Below are 12,366 nucleotides of genomic sequence, written 5' to 3'. Positions count from 1 at the left end.
TACACAAAACTAGTTGGATTATGAGGGTAAAACAGTCAAAATATATTCATCAAAACTACTGTTTAAATCATACTATTATACAAAGCTTGCATTTACAGAATGTTTCCAAATGTTCTGTTGTAAAATGTAGTCAATACCGGTTACTTTCAACTATGGGTTAATTTTTTTCAACTCTTCCCTTAGATAAGCTGTGTTGCCATTATAACATTTAAATGAGTTTCATGCTGAGTTTTGTATTGTTAAACTGTGTCTGGAAGCTAAACTTTATAATGTGTTACATTTTAGGTCAGAAGACATGTCTTCATCTACATGGCATCTTTCCTTACCTCTATGTGCCATACGATGGTTATGGACAGCAGCCAGAAAGCTATCTTTCTCAGATGGCATTCAGTATCGACAGAGCACTTAATGTGGCTTTAGGCAATCCATCTTCCACTGCTCAGCATGTGTTCAAAGTGTCATTAGTATCAGGAATGTAAGTATATGATAATATATTTTATAATTTCTGTTTATGTTGCTATTCTATTTAGAGGAAAACACATTCAGTTGATATACTCTATTTCTTTTACTTCTAGTCTAATGCAACTGCAGTGAATTTCTTGCTGTAACTTTTTAACATGAATTTTTATCTCAGTGGAAGGTAGAGAGTCAACAGTGATTTTTGTTGTTTCCTTTTCCATTCATCTGCTTCCTAGAACTATAGAAATTCATGTAATTTATTCAGCAAATATTTATTAAGTACTTTTTATATGCTAAGCACTGTTCTAAGCACTTGGGATATATTGCTGAACAAAACAAAGATCCCTGCCCATGTGGAAGTTACATTCTGCTATGAGAAACAGATAATAACCAATAAATACAACATTACATTAATTTATTTGCTATATGATAATTAGAACTGTGTAAGGAAAGAATCTATACAAGCAGGATAAGAAGGATCAGTAGTATGGGGTAGGGAAGTAGACTAGTGACAATTTTAGAGTAATCAGGGAATGTGTCATTGAGAAAGTAACAACATCTGAGCAAAGACCTGACAAAGTTAAGGGAGTAGGAACAGCATGGAAGCCAGGTGACTGAAATGGAAGAGTAAAGGAGAGTTGGACTAAATGAGGTAAGAGAGATATGAGAGGATAGAGATTGTGAGGACCAATGATTCTCAAAGTGTGGTTTCCATACTTTGGTTTCCTAGTATCACCTACTATCATTAGTTTTACCTAGCTTGACAGCCATGAGAATATACCTCTCAGATCTCCAGATACATAGAGAATGAGTGAATGGCCCCAGCTACTATATGGTCAATTCCAGTCTCACTCCAGATGACCTGCTTTCCATAGGCTACTCTTACCCTGTGACTGAGCATGGCAAAGATACTAAAGCAGGTCTGTAAGACATTCCTCTGTCCACTTGAGATGAGACTGGTATCTAGGTCTGGTGGCTATGCCAGCTTCTTCTGGCTCCCTTCTCATTTTCTCTCACATTTGGCATTTACTTCTTGGAGGACTAGGACTAACACACCTGGGAACTTGGTAATACTACATTCTTGGGGCCCTGCAATTTGTGTTTTAATAAGCCTTTCTGATGATTCTTATGCCTGCTTAAACGTTTGGTTATCACTCAGTAGGCTAACATAAGGACTTTGACTTTTACTCAAAGTTATTACGTGATTTCAAGCAGCCAAGATCTGGCTTAAACTGGAAAGGATTACTTTAGCAACTGTATTAATAATAGATTGTAGGGGTACAAGAATAAGAGCAGGGAGAGAATTAGGAAATTAATCTGGGTAAGAAAATATGGTGGCTTGATATTAAGGTAGAAAACACCTAGGAATTAAAATTAAAACAAAAAAGAAAATAGTGTGGCTTGAACTAGGGTGGTAGCAGGAAAGTAATGTGGAGTCATCAGCTTCTGGATCTATTCTGAAGGTTGAGTTAATATACTAGATTTGCTGTTTGATTGGGTAAGGATTGTGAGAGAGAAATCAAGGTTGACTGCAAAAATTTAAGTGTGTTCTGCTAGTAAGACGGAAGGTGGAGGTGGAACCAACTGACAGGAAAGATCTGGAGCTCATACAGGAACATTTGAGTTGTTTTATCTCTGTATGAAATCCAAGTGGAGACCTTAAATCTCTGCTTTCTTCCACCTTAATCTAGGCTTTCCTCTGGACCATGATAGTATCATTTTAATTGAATTTCGTTCTGTTTTTATCTCATTCCAGAGCAACAGAAGTACTCTTCTTATACTGTAAATTTAAAGTCATTTAAAAATTCTTGAGTGGCTTCATATTGTTAATAGAATACAATTTAAACTTCTGGCCATAACCTATGTGACCTCATCCCTGTCTATCTCTGTAACTTTGCTTTCTGTATTCCATTCAGAAACAGTGATCTTCTCTCAGTTACTCTGCTATCCAAGTTGTTTCTCACTTAAGTTCTTTGTATATACAAGTTTCTTTCCTTGAGTATTCTACCCTTCCCCAAGCATTCAGATCGTTGACCTCTTCAGAGAAGTTTTCTTTGACTATCCCACTTAAGGTATTTTAAGTAGGGCATTATTATTGTTGTTGTTTTTATTATTCTGTATCTCAGCCCATTATTTGTTTTCTTTAGCACTTAATACAGTTTGCAGGTATTTTCATTTTCATTTATTTACTTAATTTTTATGTGTTTCTTCCACTAGCATGTAAACTGCATGCTCGTGCACTAGCATGTTATGAGATGGCTCAATAAGTATTTGGTTGGATAAATAAATGAGGTGGAAGTTTACACTCGTCCTATAACAGAAGCAATAATTATGTTAGGGATAATTATCTACTTTATCTTTTAGTTTTGTTTATTCTTGATAGTTTCTAATAACTTTCCTATATATATCCTCATTTCAAAGTTGAGTCTCCAAACAGCCCAGTGAAATGCAGAGTCACTAATCTTCCTGTATTTTTGTATTTGTTAAAGACATTGCCACATTTTTAGAGAAGTTGAGTTACAAATCTGGATACATGGGGCAAAAGATAAACTGCTCACTCTAATTTTTCATTGCAGTTTTCTTTTTTCTTCTAATTTTTTGGTCATTTTCTTCCCTACATCCCCTTTTTCCTTCTCATTCACTCTACGTTCTCTAATTCCTTTACTCCTTCAATTTTTCCTACTTCTTTAAGTTACATAAAGTTGCATCTAGCTACCAAATTAACATTTATATGAGGTTTAACTATTCATTTTAGACTATCACTATCCTGAGGCTGAGTTAAGAGATAGGATCATGACCTTGGGCTAATTTCTGGGATTTCTTCTTACTCATGATTTTAGAGAATCTTCTATAAAGAGGTTCTCAATCCATCAAAATTAATTAGGTGAGATTTTTCACTATCCACACTCATTTTCCTTCCTATTGATATACTTTAAAAACTAACTCTAATTACGAGATACGATATTTTTAAACATGAAAACATCTACTTTCAAACTCTTCCATTCTACTTTTTTCCCCCCAAAGAATCTCCTTGGTAAGGAATTCTTTTGGCAAAACTATTCATCTGGCTGAAGATAGCCCATATTTCCAGAGAGCTACCTTTGTATGTATGAAACATACCACAGCAGGAAAGGGCTGTAATTAAGGTTGAATTTGCTAGTGAGAGAGAATGATATCATTTATGTAATGTGTCTTTCTTTAACCCATTCTTCATGGCAACAAAATAGGGTGAACAGCAGCAAACTAGACCGGAAGTGGTATTATAAAAAGTTAAGGGTGAAGGGTGAGAGGGAGGGATGGTCAGGTGAGACTTTTCTGAGAAGGTAAATTAAGCAGAGTTCTGAATGAAGATTAAACAAGCCATGCGGGAGTCCAGAGCAGAGCTTTCCACTTGAGGGATTGAGTTAGAGGGCCTGAAATGTTAAGAGTGGCTGGAGGAGAAGGAAGAATGGTATGACTTGAGATTGGAGTGAGAGGCAAGGATGAGATGAGGAACCCTTTAGACCTTGGTAAATAGTTGGATTTTTTTTTTTTTAACAGAAATTACTTCATAGCAATAATACAGGTGGCTTAAAACAACTAAAAACATTGTTTATACCCAAAATAATGACTCTGCTACCAAATTAGTCCTTTATTTGATGTCCACTACACTATTAGACATCACAGAGAGGTGGTGTCCTAATGAGAGTAAATTCTGTTATCTACTGCCTGTCGTAAGGGAACAATGTTTTTAAATGAAGAGTGATTGGGTTTATCCACCTAAAGATTTAACCATGTATTAACAGACCACTTTTAAGCCATTACAAAGCCTTTTATTTCATTCACAAATTTACGCCTGTTTATGTATTGTTTCTGATTAATCATCTTTGAAAATAGTTTTCTGTATATCAGAGGTTGTAGTGTAGTTTCAGATCCTCCTGAAATGATGTGAGAGTTCAGCTTGTTTCATCTTGTACCGAGGATTTCTCTCCCTGTTATGTAGTCTTTTGTTTCCCCCTTTCCTCATTCCAGCTGATACCCTGAGAAAAAACTCAGCCATAACATGATTAGGTTGCTTAAGTAAGTTCATGGTCTTTTTCAGTCTCTTAAGTTCCTGTCTACACAGTTTTTTCAGAGGCTTCTCTTGATATTGTTGTGTGTTGCAGTTTTACTCATGTCAGCTACTGAAATATATGCTGTGTGTACATATAATAGGTAGATTATCTCTGCCTATTGAACTTATAAAATTAATAATAAACTGCTGAATAAGGAAAGTAATATAAGTGTTGTTAATTAAAGGACTTTGTTGATGAAGAACTTCAGTTTTTGTTTTTGTTTTTGTTTGTTTGTTTTTGAGATGGAGTCTTGCTCTGTTGCCCAGGCTGGAGTGCAGTGGCACAATCTCGGCTCACTGCAAGCTCTGCCTCCTGGGTTCACGCCATTCTCCTGTCTCAGCCTCCCAAGTAACTGGTACTACAGGCACCCGCCACCACGCCCAGCTAATTTTTTATATTTTTAGTAGAGACGGGGTTTCACCATGTTAGCCATGATGGTCTCGATCTCCTGACCTTGTGATCCGCCTGCCTCGGCCTCCCAAAGTGCTGGGATTACAGGCATGAGCCTCTGCGCCCAGCCAGAACTTCAGTTTTTAACAAAAAAATGAGAGCCAGAAGAAGGTGACTGAAAGGTCTGTTTCTCTCGTATGTAGAGTAAAGCAAACAAAAATATGTTTTCTCATATGTGGAGTAAAGAAAACAAAAAACCACTTAAAGTCTTAATGTTTGAGATTAAGGGTTGGATGGTTTGCTCTTCCTTTTTGCCCATAGTTTTTTCAGAGTGATAATTTTTAATTCTCATCATCAGTAATGCAAAGAAAGTGATATTTTTTACACTTTTTAAAAAAGCTTTAGTATTTCATATGTTAACCTGTGCTAGGTTTAACTGAAAGGTTTGGGTTTTTTATAATTGTTTTTTGTGGGGGTGGATAATATTAAATGTAAGACTGAATTTGGCCAGCTGAATCTAATTAGGGCAGTAAGTTGCATTATTTCATCTCTGAATTATGAAAATCATTTGTAATATCTTTTTCTTATATTTCAGGCCTTTTTATGGTTATCATGAGAAGGAAAGACACTTTATGAAGATCTATCTTTACAATCCTGCAGTGGTGAAAAGGTACAAAAATAAATGAAACCAAAACATAAATAACTATCATTTAAGTATTTTAATAATAAAAAAAAAATCTAGAAAGAAGGCCTCTATAGTTTGTAGTCTTATTAAAGACAGAGACCGTAAAATACACATGTATGTGTATAGGGAGAGGCCAGTGGCTTGAACTCTATGAAGGATGTTTTAGAGGTGGAGGCTCCCAACTGCTTCTTTCCTGTTACAGATTAGAGAGTTCGTAGAAGTAAGAAAGGAGAGATTATGCTGCCGTGTATGATGTTAGCCCTCTTCTGGCGAGACCTTAGTTCAGCATTAAGATAAAGTTGCTCTTTAGCATCAAAGCAAGGAGAAATGTGTAGGAGTGAGTCCAGAGCGAGACGGCTTCTGAGATCTCAGAAACCTGTTGACTCTTTTTACTAGATGTTGGTGAAATTTTATATTCCAGGTTTTTTGTTGGTTTTGGTTTTGGTTGTTTTTTCTTCTCTCAGTTAGTCTCCCTGCCTCTAGTTTATCCTCTCAATCATCTTGGAGCCCAGGTTATTGAGGGCAGGGAAGGGCACATATATGGAAGATTTTAATCATCCTTTCGGATTTAAAACAAGGATTTTCACTATGTATAGTAGCAAGCTAGGGTAAAAGTGGCCTTGGAGGTGTACTAAGTACTGTTTTTTCAGGAGGTCTTTGATGTTTTCAAGAATCTCTTCCATCTGTCGGCTATTCCCATCTTTCTTTCCAATTCTATTTTAATGTTAATAAAACTTTGCTAATTATATGCACACGTTCATACTCACAGAAACACCTTTCTCTTATAGCCATTCTCCTTGAAAGATTTATCTATATTTTGTGTATCCAACTTCTTACCTGTCATTCATTGTTTGTTTGTTTGTTTTTTGAAACGGAATCTTGCCCTGTTGCTCAGGCTGGAGGGCAATGGCACAATCTCAACTCACTGTAATCTCAGCCTCTGGGTTCGTGCAATTCTCCTGCCTCAGCCTCCTGAGTAGTTAGGATTACAGGCACCACCACCACGTCCAACTAATTTTTTTGTATTTTTAGTAACGACAGGGTTTCTCCATGTTGGCCAGGCTGGTCTAGAACTCCTGACCTCAAGTGATCCGCCTGCCTCAGCCTCCCAAAGTGCTGGGATTACAGGAACGAGCTACTGTTCTCGGTTTTCCCATTCACTCTTTAATTTATTCCAATATGGCTTCTACCCCAACCATTTACTGAAAATTGCTTTCACTAATGACCTCTGTGTTGCTAAATCCAATTTTAGGTCCTTACTTTTTGACCTCATGGTGATGCTTATGATGCCTTAAAACAATCCTAAATGTCAGCTTCTGTGGTATATACCACCTCTAGTTTTTCTCATACCAGTCTGATCATTCGTGTTTCTGCCATTTTGTTGGTTTCCCTTTTAACATCTATGGTTGTTTCTTAGAATTCTGCCTTAGACTTTCATCTTTTCTCTGCATATTTTCTCTTCCCTCTACAGATTTATGTACTACCATGGGTTTGTTTGGTTTTGGTTTTTGTTTATCTTTATGCTTTTGACTTCCAAATGAATATGAGTAGCCTAATTTCTCTCTAGAGCTTCTAAACAATATGGAATAGCCCAGTGGTTATGAGGGACGGCTCACAAGGCAGAGAAAATTTGATTTGAATTTTAGCCCCTTTGTTTTTTTAAGAGACAGGATCTTGCTGTGTTGCCCAGGATGGAGTGTAGTGGCGCCATCATACCTCACTGCAACCTGGAACTCCTAGGCTCAAGGGAGGTCCTCCCACCTCAGAGCTCTTCTGCCTTTTATTTGTGTGATTTTTAAATCTGAGATAATTTCTTTATTTGTAAAATGGAGATGATCGTACCACAGATTTGTAATAAACATTACTTGTAATAAAGTACTTTAGCACAGTATCCAATATATAGTGATCACAAATATGTTAGTTACCTTTGCTATGTTGATAAAATGATTATTATTTTCTTTGTGATTCTTTTCCAACATTATTATTGGATCCCCACTATACCTAAATGCCCTTGTGTCTAACTTGAGTTTATCCTTATTCCCCTTCCAAAAAATCCCAAACAAACCAATTTTTCTTACAGTTCTTCCCCTTTCAAATAATTGCAACACCATTAACCAGCTGCTTAAGCAGGAAATCTAGGCATCACCTTCAGCCCCTTTTCTGTCTCACCCTTCACATCTAGTTAGTCATCAAGGCCTCATCATTTCACCCCTTATATGTTTCCTGAATCAATACATTTCTATGATCCTTGTTATAGCCACCATCCTTAGTTTTTCCACAACAGCCTGTTTACTCCTTACCTGTAGTCTTCTGTGTTCTATAGCTCATCTGGTGATGTCACTTTTCTGCTATTCACCTCTCAGACAAATTTCACTGCCTCTTCAAATGTCTTAACAGGTTCTGCATGCTCACTCTTCTCATTACTTCTCTATCCCTGCCTCTGACACTAGGTCACAGTCTTACTCAGTGGTTTCAGTTCCTGAATAAGCCATGTTTTCTCGTGACCCTTTACATGTGCAGTTTTATTTACATGAATACTCTTCCCTCTCTTCAGAGAAAAAAGTGCCTCTTTTTTAGTTTCTTGCTTAGAGACTTTCTCTAAGGTTTTGCAGAAACATCCTCTGCACCTCTATCTGATTAGTATCTTTTCTAGATGTTTAATATATTTCCCCACATAGTACTTAACTATGCTGTGTATAATTGTCTGTTGTTTGTATTCGTCATCGTGAAGGAAAAAAAAACTCAGGAAAGAAAAATATCAAAATGGCAATACCTCTGAGTGGTGGGATTATAAGTAATGATTTCTTTCCCTTTTTTGAATATTTAATCTTTTCAAAATTATTTGTTATTTTTAAAAGAAAAATGTTATTTTAAAAACCTTTTGGTATTTTAATTTTTAAACATAGTATCAAATTGGCTTAAGACAAAATATTCTTCATCCATGCAGTTTTTTGTTATTCAGAACATGTTGCTTACTTTAAAACTTGATTGAAACTTTTAATTTCTAACAAAATACAAATTTCCAGTAAAACTGAAAAGAAAATTTTGTGTGCTAATAAGTACTTTGTTCTCTATATTTCTATATTTAACATTTTAGGGAACATAATTTTATGATAAAACTTTTTTTTTCTAATTTAGGATATGTGAACTTTTGCAAAGTGGAGCCATAATGAATAAATTTTACCAGCCTCATGAAGCGCATATTCCCTACCTCCTACAGCTCTTCATTGACTACAATCTTTATGGCATGAATTTAATAAATCTGGCTGCTGTCAAGTTCCGAAAAGCAAGAAGGAAAAGTAAGGTTAATTTTCAATCAAAGTTTGAAACAAGTGTTGTATAGTCAGTGATTTATAAAATATATATTTAGAAAATAAATGTTGAGTGACTAAAGAATGAAAAGAAATATTTGCACAGTGGAATTAGAGATTGTCAGAAAAAGTATCTCAGAAAAACATTTTTTTAGTAACAACTTTATTGAGTTATAATTTATATCCATTTAAAGAGGACGGTTTGATGGTTTTTAGTATACAGGCTACCTAAAAGGTATTGTGGGTTTAGTTCCAGATCACTGCAAAAGTGAACCCTTTACGTTGCTTAGCAAATGATATGTATTGTGATTCTTTTTTTTTTTTAACCTCAGACCTTAATGTTACTTTTTATATTTTAGGAATAGTGTATGATACACAATTCTAGAAATCCCTGGAGTTGTTAGAGCCTTGTTACTTTAGTCCAGCACTTCCCTGATGAGGTGAATAGCTGTAAGTTAGTGGAGGTGTTGGTATCTCAGCATTCCAGACGGATTCTTAAGTCCCTTGAGCCATCACCTCCACCAATGAACATCCTTGTCCATTTTATCTCAGTGGGTCGTGCAAGCGTTATTGTATTTCTTTGTGTGACATGACCTGAAAAATACTGCAAGCAGAGCTTTCTCTGGGTGAATTTGGTACTGCTTTAAAGTTGTTTATTTATAGAGCCTTTGATATTATGAACAAAACAGAATAACATGGTTATTTGAATAAGTTGATTTCCTCTCAAAACAAATTTATTTCTCCTTTTGCATTTGTAACTTTCTGAGGTGAAAATTAGGAGATTCCCAGATTTTTTACTGTTGGAATGAAAAGTTACAGACGAGAGAAGGCTAGAGCATCTTGAATGGTGAATCCTTTCTGGAAAGTTTTCAATATATTTTGCCCAGATCCATCAGTGGAATCACTTTCAGTGACAGCTATAGCGTTATGAAATGCACTTCTTAAATCATAAGACTTGAAAGTCAAAATTACTCTTTGACCCGTGGGATGCAGAATGGATGTTGTGTTAGCAGGCACGGAACCAACATTAGTCTTCTTGTACATCTCCATCAGACCTATTGGGTGACCAGGTGCATTGTCAGTGAGCAGAAATAGTTCGAAAAGAATCTTTTTTTTTTGAACAGTAGGTCTCAACAGTGGGCTTAAAATATTCAGTAAACCATGCTACAATTGGTATACTGTCATCCATGCTTTTTTGATCCACTTATAGAACACAGGCAGAGTAGATTTAGCATAATTTTTAAGGGCCCTAGGATTTTCAGAATGGCAAATGAGCATTGGCTTCAACTTCAAGTTACCAGCAGCATTAACTAACCCTGCCAAGAGAGTCTTTTGAAGCTTTGAAATCAGGCATTGACAGCTCTCTAGCAATGAAAGTTCTAAACAGCATCTTCTTCACAGATAAGGTTGTTTTCATCTACATTGAAAATCTGTTATTTAGTGTATCCACCTTCATCAGTTATCTTAGCTAGGTATTCCGGAGAACTTACTGTAGCTTCTGCATTAGCCCTTGCTGTTTCACCTATCTACAGTAAGGCTGTTTCATACGTTTGTGTGTTCCATTGGAGTAGCACTATTCATTTCCTTTAAGAACTTTTCCTTTGCATTCACTACTTGGCTAACTGGCACAAGAGACCTAACTTTTGGCTTATTTTGGCTTCTGACATGCCTTCCTTGGTAAGCTTAATCATTTCTAGTTTTTTATTTAAAGTGAGAGACATGTGACTCTTCCTTTCATTTGAACGTTTAGAGGCCATCGTAGGGTTACTAACTGGTTACTGATTTTATATTTGAAATCCATAATTGACCCATATAGTCGTCTTAACTTTGACAAAGACATAATGGTAATTCAATGGAGAAAACATAGCCTTTTCAACAAATAGTGCTGGTATAATTGGATGTCCATATGCCAGAAAATAAAAATAAAAACATATTTTTATATGGTCTTCACACCTCATATATCACATATACTTCACACCTTAAATAATAATTAAAATGCTTCAGAAACTTAAATGTAAATTATGGACCTATCAGACTTCTAGGAGAAAATAAAGGGAAAATGTGTCCAGTCTTGAGTTTGGCAATGAAGTTTCAGATATAACACCAAAAGCATGATCCATGAAAAGATAAATTACTGTTATTTTTCGTCAAAATTAAAAACTTTTACTTTGTGAAAAACAGTGTTAAAAAAATGAAAAGACAAGTCATGGACTGGGAGAAAATGTTTGCAAATTACATATCTGATAGAGGACTTGTGTATAAAATATATAAGAATTATTAAAAATCAACAATAAGAAAGCAAACAGTCCAATTAAAAATGGTGAAAAGACCTAAACAGACACTTCACCAAAGAAGATATAAGGATGGCAAACACGTGAAAAGATGATATTCACCATTATATGTCGTTAGGGAAACGGAGATTAAAACTACAAAGAACTACCACTATATACCTATTAGAATGACTACAATTCACAAAACTAACAATAACAAATGTTGACCAAGAGGTGAAACAGCAGCACTGACATTCTTTGCTGGTGGGAATGCAAAATAGTACAGTCGCTTTGGAAGACAGATAGTTTCTCAGAACACTAAACATAGACTTAGAGTACGACCCAGTGATGGCACTCCTAGGTATGTTTACCTAAGTGATTTAGGTCCACCCAAACCTGTATGCAAATGTTTATAGCAACTTTATTCATAATTGCCAAAAATATAAAGCAACCGAGATGTCCACTCATCAGGGAAATGGATAAACTTTGATAACATTTAGTGATAAAAAGAAACAAACAATTGATTCACATAACATGGATGAATCTTTAAAGCATTTTACTAAGTGAAAGAAGCCAGACCAAAAAGGATCCAAACTGTGTGACTTCATTCACATGACATTCTGGAAAAGACAAAACTATAGAAGTAGAAAATGGACTGTTGGTTGTTAGGGTTTAGGAGAGAGGGAAGTATTGACTGCAAAGGGGATGTACAGGGGAACGTTTTAAAAGTGAAGGAATTACTCTGTACAGTTCTGGGTTGGTGGATACATGACTATTCATTCTTCAAACTCTGTAACCAAGTGATATACCTTAACCAAGTGATGAAGTGTAATGTCACCAGTTATTATGTCATGTGGGTGTCATGTGCCCCCTCATTTGATGTGATAACAAAAGTACTTCACCTCTGTGATATTCTTGCCAAAAACTCATAACCCTAGTCTACTCATGAGAAAAACATCAGACATAACCAAATTGGGAGTTGCCCTACAGGTTATCTCATCAGTACTCATGACTGCGAAGGTCATGAAAAGCAAGGAAAGACAGATAAATAGACCAGAGGAGCCTGGGAAGACATGGCAAATGAATGCAGTGTGGTGTCCTAGATTGGATCCTGGAACAGAAAGAGGACATTAGTGGAAAAATTGGCGAAATTCAAA

At 35.9% G+C, this 12,366-nt stretch overlaps 1 protein-coding gene across 7 annotated transcripts in view; it reads left to right on the top strand.

Moving 5' to 3' along the window:
- The window catches only part of REV3L (REV3 like, DNA directed polymerase zeta catalytic subunit), a 190,881-nt gene that overhangs the window by 74,659 nt on the left and 103,856 nt on the right, over positions 1–12,366 (top strand). For all 7 annotated transcript variants that reach the window (XR_005241308.2, XM_008007324.3, XM_008007323.3 and 4 more), the window contains 3 exons: positions 286–475; positions 5,539–5,613; positions 8,767–8,927. Coding sequence is in view for 6 of the 7 variants with exons in the window: in XM_008007324.3 (XP_008005515.3) it covers positions 286–475; positions 5,539–5,613; positions 8,767–8,927 (426 nt within the window). In the remaining variant the exon portion in view is untranslated. The remainder of the gene's footprint in view (positions 1–285; positions 476–5,538; positions 5,614–8,766; positions 8,928–12,366) is intronic.

This window comes from Chlorocebus sabaeus, chromosome 13, assembly GCF_047675955.1.
Source record: "Chlorocebus sabaeus isolate Y175 chromosome 13, mChlSab1.0.hap1, whole genome shotgun sequence".
NCBI lineage: Eukaryota > Metazoa > Chordata > Mammalia > Primates > Cercopithecidae > Chlorocebus > Chlorocebus sabaeus.
The sequence above is the reverse complement of the archived record's forward strand: the minus strand, read 5'-3'. Positions and strand labels throughout refer to the sequence as shown.